The 14,686-nt window shown below is 35.0% G+C and overlaps 1 protein-coding gene across 1 annotated transcript; it reads left to right on the top strand.

Moving 5' to 3' along the window:
- Window positions 1–6,442: 6,442 nt before the first annotated feature.
- Window positions 6,443–14,179, top strand: LOC131138456 (collagenase 3-like). The gene is made up of 10 exons (XM_058087379.2): window positions 6,443–6,568; window positions 6,664–6,908; window positions 6,994–7,142; window positions 10,363–10,491; window positions 10,570–10,731; window positions 10,802–10,937; window positions 11,012–11,145; window positions 13,538–13,697; window positions 13,771–13,874; window positions 13,964–14,179. The coding sequence occupies exons 1-10, from the start codon at window positions 6,470–6,472 to the stop codon at window positions 14,071–14,073; spliced, it is 1,428 nt and encodes a 475-aa protein (XP_057943362.2). The 5' UTR covers window positions 6,443–6,469; the 3' UTR covers window positions 14,074–14,179.
- The last annotated feature ends 507 nt before the right edge of the window (window positions 14,180–14,686 follow it).

Here is a 14,686-nt window from a genome sequence, read left to right as displayed (position 1 = left end):
TACCATTTGATGCTATATAGTTGACTCATTACCATTTGATGTTATATAGTTGACTAATAAACATTTGATATTATATAGTTGACTCATTACCATTTGATGCTATATAGTTGACTCTTTACCATTTGATGTTATATAGTTGACTCATTACCATTTGATGTTATATAGTTGACTCATTACCATTTGATGTTATATAGTTGACTCATTACCATTTGATGTTATATAGTTGACTCATTACCATTTGATGTTATATAGTTGACTCTCATTAGCATTTGATGCTATATAGTTGACTCATTACCATTTGATGTTATATAGTTGACTCATTACCATTTGATGTTATATAGTTGACTCATTACCATTTGATGTTATATAGTTGACTCATTACCATTTGATGTTATATAGTTGACTCTCATTAGCATTTGATGCTATATAGTTGACTCATTACCATTTATGTTATATAGTTGACTCATTACCATTTGATGTTATATAGTTGACTCATTACCATTTCATGTTATATAGTTGACTCATTACCATTTCATGTTATATAGTTGACTCATTACCATTTGATGTTATATAGTTGACTCATTACCATTTGATGTTATATAGTTGACTCATTACCATTTGATGTTATATAGTTGACTCATTACCATTTGATGTTATATAGTTGACTCATTACCATTTGATGTTATATAGTTGACTCATTACCATTTGATGTTATATAGTTGACTCATTACCATTTGATGTTATATAGTTGACTCATTACCATTTGATGTTATAGAGGTGAGTCATTACCGTTTGATGCTATATAGTTGACTCATTACCATTTGATGTTATATAGTTGACTCATTACCATTTCATGTTATATAGTTGACTCATTACCATTTGATGTTATATAGTTGACTCATTACCAGTTGATGTTATATAGTTGACTCATTACCATTTCATGTTATATAGTTGACTCATTACCATTTCATGTTATAGAGGTGAGTCATTACCGTTTGATGTTATATAGTTGACTCATTACCATTTCATGTTATATAGTTGACTCATTACCATTTGATGCTATATAGTTGACTCATTACCGTTTGATGCTGTATAGTTGACTCATTACCATTTCATGTTATATAGTTGACTCATTACCATTTGATGTTATATAGTTGACTCATTACCATTTGATGTTATATAGTTGACTCATTACCATTTCATGTTATATAGTTGACTCATTACCATTTCATGTTATATAGTTGACTCATTACCGTTTGATGTTATATAGTTGACTCATTACCGTTTGATGCTATATAGTTGACTCATTACCATTTCATGTTATATAGTTGACTCATTACCATTTGATGTTATATAGTTGACTCATTACCATTTGATGCTATATAGTTGACTCATTACCATTTGATGTTATAGAGGTGAGTCATTACCATTTGATGTTATATAGTTGACTCATTACCATTTGATGTTATATAGTTGACTCATTACCATTTGATGTTATATAGTTGACTCATTACCATTTGATGCTATATCGTTGACTCATTACCATTTGATGTTATATAGTTGACTCATTACCATTTGATGTTATATATGTCACAATTAGCTTCACCCCCTTCGTGACAGCTCTTAGTTTTCCTCTTTTCCTCAGTTCCCGAGTCGTGCCCTTATTTTGTACTAACTTCCTGTGTTGCTCTGCTCTGTTTTCAGTTGCGTTCCATTATCTCCCGCACCTGTTTCCCATTATTTGTGATGCCTGTTTAATTCAGGTGTGCGCTCCTTTCGTTGTTGGGTCATTGTTGTTTTTATGTTGGGATACATGCACTATACGACCATGCCGGAACGTAACCATATATTTGACTCATTACCAGAATCTGCATGGTCACCCACCACTATTATGTAGGCGTTCCTAATTTAGTATGTACTGCATATTGGCTTGTCTACTTCCCTTTCGGCATTGACGCAACTCCAATTTATCCACTTCCTTTGCGGCTAAAATTAATCATGTTTTGTTGTGTCATGGTGTTGCGGTCTTGTCAGTGATGTAGACTCTATTATTTTGCACTTTTATCCAATGCAATCCACTTTATTTATATAGCACATTTTATAAACAGACTAGTAAAATAAAAAGTAAAAAATAAAATACAATCAATAAAGGTACAAATTGAATTTAAAACCAAAACTAAAAGATCAAATAAGAAATAAAATAATAAAATAGATAAAATAAAATATTAAAAACAAGAAACAAAGCAATAAAAGTATAAAAAAAAAATAAAACTAATTAAAATAAAAATAAAAAAACTAAAAGACACAGGACCATACGACTAACTCTGAGTTAAAAGCCAGAGAATAAAAGTGGGTTTTAAGACGAGACTTAAAGTTTTCGATGTTTAAATCTAGAAAAAGTTGCAGTAATTTTACAAGACTAAAGACTAAAAATGTTGTATTTAACAACCATATTTGTGTTTGTATTGAACGCCCTTGGCTGAGTTGATGGCGTGATTGCGACACAACAGAGCAGTTACGTTAGCATCCTTCTATATTACATGTTACATCCATATTTTTACCCAATATGTATTTCACACTGTACACTGTGTTTTCTCATAGATTGCTTTGACGAGTATACGGTATGAATAAATCTGATTTTATTATTATCCAAAAAACCACATCCCCACTTGGTATGAGTCACTGGTCATGAATCCTACAACGGCTAACGACCCAAAACAGTGAAAAAAAATAAATAAATAAACCTTCCAACCCCACCCAGATGTTTACCCACCAGACTTACGCAAAAAAAAAAGGCTTTGTTGCCTCAAAAGGTGGTGCAACTCAGGAGGTGCAGTCATCGTTTGCACACTCTGACATCTTGCATGTCCGTGTACAAACGCAACATACGTACGTACGTAGATACGTACAGCAGAAGAAATTTTAATATATTGGGTTTGACCCCCCGGGTAAATGTAGTGGATGAACCCTGAAAATAAAAAAACACTTGCAACCGCAGCGGGTAGACTACGGTGCCTTCAGGTTCCACAGCTTAACTTGGTACTTTCATGTACTTGCGTTCAGCTAGTCTTTTTCTAAAATGGTAATGGTTGAATTTCATTTGAACATGCATCAGATTACAATTGAATGCATCACATAATCAGTTCACAGTTCCACATGTCCAAAAGGAGTAGGAAGAAGCAAAGCTTATTAAATCCTACCCCTCCATCTGGTACTTTTACAATCAGTAACTGTTACATTTGTTCACGTCCTGCTTTCCTAATATAGCTTAAGTTTTTTTAGTTATATTTTTGTAATTTAATTTTAATTTTGTATTTTTTTTAAAGTGGTTTTATTTCATTTGAACATGCATCAGATTACAATTGAATGCATCACATAATCAGTTCACAGTTCCACATGTCCAAAAGGAGTAGGAAGAAGCACAGCTTATTAAATCCTACACCTCCATCTGGTACTTTTACAATCAGTAACTGTTACATTTGTTCACTTCCTGCTTTCTAATATAATTTAAGTTTTTAAATCAAATGAAATCAAATCAAATCAAATCAAATCAAATCAAAGGGAGTCGTTAATCAAATCAAATCAAAGGGAGTCGTTAATCAAATCAAAGGGAGTCGTTAATCAAATCAAAGGGAGTCGTGAATCAAATCAAATCAAAGGGAGTTGTTAATCAAATCAAATCAAAGGGAGTCGTGAATCAAATCAAAGGGAGTCGTTAATCAAATCAAATCAAAGGGAGTCGTTAATCAAATCAAAGGGAGTCGTTAATCAAATCAAAGGGAGTCGTTAATCAAATCAAAGGGAGTCGTTCATCAAATCAAATCAAAGGGAGTCGTGAATCAAATCAAATCAAAGGGAGTCGTTAATCAAATCAAAGGGAGTCGTTAATCAAATCAAATCAAATCAAAGGGAGTCGTTCATTAAATTAATTCACATTAAATTAAAGGGAGTCGTTAATTAAATTAAATCACATTAAATTAAAGGGAGTCGTTAATTTAATTTAATTACATTAAATTAAAGGGAGTTTTTAATTTAATTTAATTTAATTTAATTTAATTTAATTTAATTTAATTTAATTTAATTTAATTTAATTTAATTTAATTTAATTTAATTTAATTTAATTTAATTTAATTTAATTTAATTTAATTTAATTTAATTTAATTTAATAAATGCTATGGCTTTTTAACATAGTCCTAGCATAGAAGTGTGTTTAGTTTTTCCACTGTTCCGGTTCGCTCATGTCAGCCATACTTGAGGATCTCAAACATGCATGTGCGGTCTCGTTGGCGTCAACACAACGTTGGACATGTAATAACTGTCCTGTTTGAGCGGGAATGTAACGATCATGCTGTGTACTAAGCCCAGCGAGTCCATATTTGGCAGCGGAAGTTGTAAGGTGGAAATGTATGGCTAATCCAAGGGAGTCGTTAAATGTAACAGCATGTTGTAATCATGGAATGTTTTTTTTCACATACGATCTTAGTCATCTTGACCGAAGCCGTTAAGGCTTCCACATTATTACCGCGTGGAAAACAACTAATCCACGTTTCTGTTTTTGGAAGTATTTTCTGGTTGTTCAAGGCTAAAATGGGATTATTCCGAGGGGTCTTTCTTATCCCACCAGCAACGTCAGCAGCATGAGGAACTAAAAGGGCTGTTAAACTAAAATGTTTCAAATGAAAATGATATCATTGAAAAAAATATTAAATCAGAAATTCCAGGAATAAAGTCCTAAATTTCCGAGAATAAATGTTGTCAATTTACAACAACATGTTTATCATGAAAAAAATTAAATTTACAATAATAAAAAAAAGGTCATACATTTACAAGAATAAAGTCGAAAATTTACAGACTATAGGGCCGTAAATTTCAGAAAATAAATACGTAAATTCAAAGTTTTGAATTTGAAATACAAGAATTTGTATGATTTATTATGGGAAAAATTGATTCGGTTAGCAGACGGATGAATGACGCTAACCAAGGCTCCCCCACTTATATGCATTTTCAATAGTTTTCTGCATGTAAAACCATTTTTTTTTTTTTTACGATTTCTTGAATTTGTATGATTTCTTATGGGAAAAATTTATTTGGTTAGCAGACACATTAATGACACTAACCAAGGTTCCCCCTCTTATATGCATTTTCAATTGTTTTCTGCATGTAAAACCATATTTTTTTATGATTTCTTGAATTTGTATGATTTCTTATGGTAAAAATTGATTTGGTTAGCGTACGGATTAATGACACTAACCAAGCTTCCCCCACTAACATGCATTTTCAATAGTTTTCTGCATGTAAAACCATTTTTTTTTTTACGATTTCTTGAATTTGTATTTCTTATGGGAAAAATTTATTTGGTTAGCAGACACATTAATGACACTAACCAAGGTTCCCCCTCTTATATGCATTTTCAATTGTTTTCTGCATGTAAAACCATATTTTTTTATGATTTCTTACATTTGTATGATTTCTTATGGTAAAAATTGATTTAGTTAGCGTACGGATTAATGACACTAACCAAGCTTCCCCCACTAACATGCATTTTCAATAGTTTTCTGCATGTAAAACCTTTTTTTTTTTTACGATTTCTTGAATTTGTATGATTTCTTATGGGGAAAATTTATTTGGTTAGCAGACACATTAATGACACTAACCAAGGTCCCCCCACTTATATGCATTTTCAATTGTTTTCTGCATGTAATATCCTATTTTTAAGATTTCTTAAATTTGCATGATTTCTTATGGTAAAAATTGATTTGGTTAGCGTACGGATTAATGATGCTAACCAAGGTTCCCCCACTAACATGCATTTTCAATTGTTTTCTGCATGTAAAACCATATTTTTAAAGATTTTTTAAATTTGTATGATTTCTTATGGGAAAAATTTATTCAGTTAGCAGACGCATTAATGATGCTAACCAAGGTTCCCCCACTAACATGCATTTTCAATTGTTTTCTGCATGTAAAACCATATGTAATATGATTTTTTAAGTTTGTATGATTTCTTATAGTAAAAATTGATTGGGTTAGCGTATGGATTAATGACACTAACCAAGGTTCCCCACTTATAGATGCATTTTGAATTGTTTTCTGCATGTAGAACTGTAATTGTAAATCCATAACAATTTTATGATTCAGTGGATTTGCATGATGTCTTATAGGAAAATTTTTTTAGTTAGCATACGGATTAAGCAAGGCTCCCCTGTAGTTGAGAGCCATTGCTATACAATGTTTGTGTTTTGCTCTCCCATGTAATAAAATGATGCAAACTCCTTAAGAAACATTACAAATCTTTGTCATCCTAATTACGGCATTGTTGTGCAAAACTTTAAAGTGTGTGAGTAATCAAAAGCAAACTTCCTCTTCATCCATATTAGGAAAATTGTGTTTCCCAACCTGCGGACTTTTAGACTATATAACAGCAGATAACAGCTGAGACAGAAGCACAAGTTGAATACGTCGAGGAAACATGGACAATCTCAACGTGGGCATTTTACTTTGCTTGGCAGCCGCAGTTGGCTGCGTGCCGACGTCCTATTTGACGGAAGACGACGGCAGTTTTGCAGAGGTACTTTTTTTTACCGCTTTGTTTGTTGTCATGCAGAAATATGATTATTTAATAATATTGACCTGTTCTTATGATAAAATTGCTTCGGTTTACAGAGCTACCTAAAAAAATTCTACGACCTTAAGGAGGGGAGTCCGACGGTCAGACGGGGGATCAGTCCACTCAACCAGAAGCTGAGTGAGATGCAGAAGTTCTTTGGTCTACAAATCACAGGGACGCTAGATGATGAAACCTTGGAGATGATGAAGAAGCCTCGCTGCGGCGTTCCAGATCATGAAATTTCCAGTTTCACCACTTTTGGAAACAATCTCAAGTGGGACAAAAATAGTCTAACGTACAGGTACGTGATTTTCATGGTAGGACCTCGGAGACAAACTAACAAGCAGATACTTCATATTATGTGGTTTTTTAAATTTTATTTTCAGGATCGAGAACTACACACCAGATATGTCCCAGTCAGAGGTCGAGGATTCCATCAAAAAAGCTCTGGACGTTTGGGCCAAAGTTACTCCTCTTAGATTCACCAGGATCTACAGCGGCACAGCGGACATCATGATCTCATTTGGTCGCCGATGTGAGTACAAAAAAAGTCAAAAATCTTCCCATATTTATATAAAAGACAACCTCTTCAGTAAAGGGAATTTTTGAATATTTTAACCGATTTTTCAATGCACGCAGAATATTGTGTTCTATGGTTATATAAACACGGAACCTACCAAAATAAAGATTAGACTCCCGTCTTTCATCAGGAAAAAAAAGTTTGCTTCTAACTTTTTCCGTTCTTTCGTAATCTGCAGTAGAACACAGGTAAGTTTCAGGAAAATATCGGTTCCCGACTAAAAATGGGAGAAAAACAGCCCTATGTGAAAAGATGCAATTCAAGCATAACTATTTTTTGCTTTTGTGCACTAAAAAATCGAAACTATACCAATATAAGCAACACAAAAACAAAAAGTTTTACATCAAAATAATTTATTTACAAATATAATACCATGAACTATTTACAACAATAACATGTTTATCATGAAAAACTTAAATTTATAATAATAAAGACATTAGTTTAAGGGAAAAAAGTAATGCATTATATATAGGGCCGTAAATTTCAGAAAATAAATTAAAAGTTTTGAATTTGAATTTGAAATGCAAGAATTTCTTATGGTAAAAATTGATTCGGTTAGCAGACAGATGAATGACGCTAACCAAGGTTGCTCCACTTATATGCATTTTCAATAGTTTTTTTGTATGTAAAACCATATTTTTTTATGATTTCTCGAATTTATATGATTTCTCATGGTAAAAATTGATTTGGTTAGCATACTGATTAATGATGCTAACCAAGGTTCCCCCACTTATATGCATTTTCAATAGTTTTCTGTATGTAAAACCATGTTTTTTATGATTTCTTAAATTTGTATGATTTCTTATGGGAAAAATTGATTTGGTTAGCAGACGGATGAATGACGCTAACCAAGGTTCCTCGACTTATATGCATTTTCAATAGTTTTACGCATATAAAACCATTTTTTTAATGATTTCTTGAATTTGTACAATTTCTTATGGTAATAATTGATTTGGTTAGCGTATGGATTAATGACGCTAACCAAAGTTCCCCCACTAACATGCATTTTCAATTGTTTTCTGCATGTAAAACCATATTTTTTTAAGATTTCTTCAATTTGTATGATTTCTTATGGGAAAAATTGATTGGGTTAATGTACGGATTAATGACACTATCCAAGGTTCCCACACTTATATGCATTTTCAATTGTTTTCTGCATGTAAAACCATTTTTTTTTTAATTTCTTGAATTTTCCACATTTGGTAACTCATTTTGTCCTACGTCATCTACATGATGCACTTCTGCCACCTTGTGGCTGTTTTTATTTCTAAAAATTGCTCTGAAATTGAAATGCATTAGTGGAGAGTTGCGTCATCACCTCTTTTTGCCCAAAAAATTCCGCAAAAGAAATATAAATACATCGTTGAGCGTTCAGGTTGATAAAAAACATATAAGTTCGCCTTTGGTATTGAATGAGTTAAGAGGAAAAATAACGATCCATTCTCCGGAAAAACATTGAAAACAAAACAAAAGGAGGCTTGCTTTTCTTATCAACGTTGTTCTAACTTGTTCTTTGGATGTTGACATCTCACGGCATCATGCTTTAGTGTCACTTGCATCTGTCAGGCACTCATCATCCCTATGGCGGCATATTTCACAGATTGTTGACTTGCCAGGTGCTCATTTGAGTGGCTTTTTAAACTGCCGGTAGGGTTTATTATACAGTCGTTATATAACGTTTATTGCTCAACAACCAAAAAAAAACAACTCACCTGGTGGCATCTGAATGCTAAATCCTTTGCTTGTTTGGTCTTGAGAACAAAAGGGGGGGTTCTATAGCTCTGCTGACGAGGGTTGGAAAATTCCCAGGGAATCTCTCCAAAAGTGCGTCATGGAACGCTCCCAAGTTACATATATGAATACATACAGCATGAACTGTAATATTTTTGGTCCAATTTTTCATATTTTTTTCACAAACACATCACATTCACCACAAACAGTTAATAATTCATAATACCTGATTTTATACTTGGATAATTCCTCATTGACCCGACAGTGATAAGTGAATTCTTTAGTTATAAATGAAATATATTTGTAGTTACAGCATCAAAAACCTAAAAAAAGTTTTAAAAATATTAAGTTATAAGTAATTCAATATAATAAAAAGTTTTTTAATATTATTAGAGCCCTCTAGACATGAACTAACACCCCTATAGTCACATTTAAACTTGTATTACCCAATATACTAGACATAGTAACAGTAAATACGACAGCATGGGGTTTGCTTAACTGATAATGTTGGGATTCCGCACTATTTGGCTGCCCTTGAACGCACCAAAAGTGAAACATTCAGTAACGCCTGGTTTATCATGGATAATTCCTCATCGACTCAACAGTGATAAGTGAATTCTTTAGTTATAAATGAAATATATTTGTAGTTACAGCATCAAAAAAACCTGTTAAGAGCCTTATAAATACAGTTTGTAACATTATTAGAGCCCTCTAGACATGAACTAACACCCCTATAGTCGCATTTACACTTGCATTACCCAATATACTAGACATAGTAAGAGTAAATACGACAGCATGGGGTTTGCTTAACTGATAATGTTGGGATTCCGCACTGTTAGGCTGCCCTTGAATGCACCAAAAGTGAAACATTCAGTAACGCCTGGTTTATCACGGATAATTCCTCATCGACTCGACAGTGATAAGTGAATCCTTTAATTATAAATGAAATATATTTGCAGATACTAGACAGCATGAGGTTTGCTTAACTGATAATGTTGGCATTCCGCACTATTCGGCTGCCCTTGAACGCACCAAAAGTGAAACATTCAGTAACGCCTGGTTTATCAAGGATAATTCCTCATCGACCCGACAGTGATAAGTGAATTCTTTAGTTATAAATGAAATATATTTGTAGTTACTAGACAGCATGAGGTTTGCTTAACTGATAATGTTGGGATTCCGCAGTTAGGCTGCCCTTGAACGCACCAAAAGTGAAACATATATTCAGTAATCATGGATAATTCCTCATGGATCCGACAGTGATAAGTGAATTCTTTAGTTATAAATGAAAAATATTTGTAGTTACAGCATGGAAAACCTGTTAAGAGCCTTATAAATAAAGTTTTTAATATTATTAGAGCCCTCTAGACATGAACTAACACCCCTATAGTCACATTTATACTTTGTTTGGCCCCTCTGATGTGACGATGTTTTTTGTTAACAGCACACGGCGATTTTTACCCCTTCGATGGTCCCGACGGAACTCTGGCCCACGCCTTCGCCCCAGCCCCCGGTATCGGAGGAGACGCCCACTTTGATGACGACGAGACGTTTACATTTCGCTCAAATTCTGGTCGGTTTTTCCCGAGTATTATGGACGTTTGTAAAACCAGTAGTTTGCTCACCTAGCTAACGCTTCTGCAATCATCAGGATATGTTCTTTTCCTGGTCGCCGCCCATGAGTTCGGTCACTCCCTGGGATTGTCCCATTCCCAAGACCCGGGTGCCCTCATGTACCCGATATACTCGTACACAAACCCGAACAGTTTTCGCCTCCCACGAGACGACATCAACGGCATCCAGTCTCTTTACGGTATGGACTACCCGGATACTTTATTGAGTCTTGTTGGACTACAAATAACACAGCTGTGTAAAACAACCAGGTCAGAATCCTGAAACGGATCCTGAAACGGATCCCGATGTCCCTGAACCCCCCACCACTCCTGATGCTTGCGATCCAAGCATGGTTCTGGATGCTGTCGCCACCCTACGTGGGGAGATGCTCTTCTTCAAAGACAGGTGATGTTATCGCTGGAGTTGATATGTTTTGCTACGCTAAAAAATGCTAATTCGGGATTTTGTGCGATTTTCAGGTTCTTCTGGAGAGTCTACCCTCAGAGCAGGACACCTCAGCAGAGCTTCATCACCAACTTGTGGCCCGACGCCCCCAAAAGGGTCGATGCCGCTTACGAGAGCCAAGAGTCCAGGAATGTTTATCTTTTTAAAGGTACAGTGATTTCACTGGTGTTAAACTGCCTTTCATCTCCCAATGGAACCTTTTTAGGAATTTTATGAATGTGCCCATAATCTCCCGGGGGAAGCCATTTTCAATACATATGATGTACATATATATGATTACTTTCCAGACAGAACCCTTTTTTAAAAATCCATAATATCATCTATGATATGCCCGTAATCTCTCAATGGAACCCATTATCTGGCGCTGATGTGCCCTCAATCTCCTGGCAGAACCCATTTTCAAAAGCAAAGGAATGTTTTTCTTTTTAAAGGTACAGTGATTTCACTGGTGTTAAACTGCCTTTCATCTCCCAATGGAACCTTTTTAGGAATTTTATGAATGTGCCCATAATCTCCCGGGGGAAGCCATTTTCAATACATATGATGTACATATATAGGATTACTTTCCAGACAGAACCCTTTTTTAAAAATCCATAATATCATCTATGATATGCCCGTAATCTCTCAATGGAACCCATTATCTGGCGCTGATGTGCCCTTAATCTCCTGGCAGAACCCATTTTCAAAAGCAAAGGAATGTTTTTCTTTTTAAAGGTACAGTGATTTCACTGGTGTCAAAATGCCTTTGATCTCCCAATGGAACCTTTTTAGGAATTTTATGAATGTGCCCATAATCTCCCGGGGGAAGCCATTTTCAATACATATGATGTACATATATATGATTACTTTCCAGACAGAACCCTTTTTTAAAAATCCATAATATCATCTATGATATGCCCGTAATCTCTCAATGGAACCCATTATCTGGCGCTGATGTGCCCTTAATCTCCTGGCAGAAACCATTTTCAAAAGCAAAGAGTCCAGGAATGTTTTTCTTTTTAAAGGTACAGTCATTTCAATGGTATCAAACTGCCTTTGATCTCCCAATGGAACCTTTTTATGAATTTTATGAATGTGCCCATAATCTCCCAGGAGAAGTCATTTTCAATTCATATGATGTATATAGGATTACTTTCCAGACAGAACCCTTTTTTAAAAATCCATAATATCATCTATGATATGCCCGTAATCTCTCATTTTCAATACATATTGCCCGCAATCTCTCAATGGAATTCATCTTCATCTTGCATTTAACCCATTTTAAATGCATATCATCTCTGATGTGCCCGTAATCTCTCAATGGAACCCATTATCAATTACTAATATGGGCGCTGATGTGCCCTTAATCTCCTGGCAGAACCCATTTTCAAAACAAATAATTTTTGATGTGCTCTTACATATATCTAATTTCCCCGTAATCTCTTGACAAAAGCCATTTTTGATCAATAATATCACAGCCTTAATTTCTCAACAACGCCATTTTCAATACATATTGCCCGTAATCTCTCAATGGAGTTAATCTCCAATATATATCATCTCTGGTGTGCCCTTAATCTCCAGGCGGAACCCATCTTCATGACATAATATCATCTTTGATATGCTCCTAATCTTCGATATGCTTTTTATCTTCAAACGGAACCCATTTTTAAATGCATATCATCTCTGATGTGCCCATAATCTCTCAATGGAACACATTATCAATTAATAAAATTGGCGCTGATGTGCTCTTAATCTCCTGGCAGAACCCATTTTCAAAACAAGTCATTTTTGATGTGCCCTTACATATATCTAATTTGCCCTTAATCTCTTGACAAAACCCAATGCATATTGCCCGTAATCTCTCAATGGAGTTCATCTCCAATATATATCATGTCTGATGTGCCCTTATCTCCAGACGGAACTCATCTTCATGACATAATATAATCTCTGATATGCTCCTAGTCTTTGGTATGCTTTTTATCTTCAAACAGAGCCCATTTTGAATGCATATCATCTCTGATGTTCCCGTAATCTCTCAATGGAACACATTATCAATTAATAATATTGGCACTGATGTGCTCTTAATCTCCTGGCAGAACCCATTTTCAAAATTTTTGATGTGCCCTCACATATATCTAATTTGCCCGTAATCTCTTGACAAAACCCAATACATATTGCCCGTAATCTCTCAATGGAGTTTATCTCCAATATATATCATGTCTGATGTGCCCTTAATCTCCAGACGAAGCCCATCTTCATGACATATCATCGCTGATATGCTCCTAGTCTTTGACATGCCCTTCATCTTCAAACAAAACCCATTTTTAAATGCATATCATCTCTGATGTGCCCATAATCTCTCTACGGAACATATTTTCAATAAAGAATATTGCGCTCTCCGTTCCCGACAGAAGCCATTTCCAAAACATATCATCTCTAATGTGCCCTTAATCTCCCGATGGAACCTATTTTCAATTCATATAATCTCTGATGTGCCCATAATCTCCTAGCGGAACTTGTATTACCTGATGTGGATTCAATGAAAGCTTCTCTTGCCACAGGTCAACAAGTGTGGGCTTTCCGAGGCTATGACCTTGTTCAAGGATACCCCAAGCCCATAACACATTTCGGTTTTCCCAGAAGTGTGAGAAGAATCGACGCAGCTCTTTACGACGAGGAATCTCGCAAGACTCTGTTCTTTGTCGGAAAAACCTACTACAGGTACGATCACATGATCACGGCGGCCATCGGCTGGTCGGAAAAACAGAATCGTTATTGTCGTTTGTTTCTTCAGCTACGATGAAGCCAGGAAAACGATGGACGAGGGATTCCCCAAACGAATTTATGAGACCTTTTCCGGTCTCACCGGGAAAGTGACGGCAGCGTTCCAGTACAAACGTGAGAGAATGCGGCCCAAAAACGTCAACATTGTGTACTTGTACTTCTGAAGTGAAACGAAATACTAAAACGGAGTATGTCTTTTCCAGGTTTTACCTACATCTACAGTGGATCCCGAATGTTCGAGTACAGCCTCAGCACGGGAACGTTCTTCCGTGTGCTCGGGAATAACTACTTCCTGCCTTGCACTCAGTTCTAACTTATTCAGATGAAGGATATTTATCCAGAAATATCATCGGGAATTAATTTTATTTTTAAATGTTTAATGTAGCCGGAAGCTAATATATGTGTATTATTTGTTGTTGTACAAGCATGTATTCCATGCAATCCAATTATTTATGAAGTAAACAGTATTGTATTTATATTTACATATGAAAAATATATTCACAAAATGTTCATAATTTCCTTGTTGTTGGCTCATTTTGTTCTGTGCTAATTTGACCCAATTTTTTTTTTTCGGTTAACATGGTACAAAAAGGTACACAAAATGACAGTAGTTGTAGTTGACAGTAGCAGTAGCTACTGTATTTTTGTGTTTTTTTTATTTTTTTAATTGAAAAACTGTTGTTGTGCCCTTGAGCAAGACATTTCAGCGAGGCCATAGGCGCAAACTGGCAACCACGTTTCCGTCAGACTAGCCCAGGGCACCTGTGTCCACACACGTAGAGTACCAAATGAATGAAATCTAATCTATTATTAACGTCAAAGTAGTCAAAATACTATAGGAGGTTTTATTTAGGAGCAGAAAATTGTTGAAATCGTTGGAATGAAAATGAGCAACTTTGTTCTACAAAAATAAAGTCAATTCATTA

The sequence above is a fragment of the Doryrhamphus excisus genome, linkage group LG21 (genome assembly GCF_037039965.1).
Source record: "Doryrhamphus excisus strain RoL-2023G ecotype Guam linkage group LG21, RoL_Dexc_Guam_v1.1, whole genome shotgun sequence".
NCBI lineage: Eukaryota > Metazoa > Chordata > Actinopteri > Syngnathiformes > Syngnathidae > Doryrhamphus > Doryrhamphus excisus.
The sequence above is the reverse complement of the archived record's forward strand: the minus strand, read 5'-3'. Positions and strand labels throughout refer to the sequence as shown.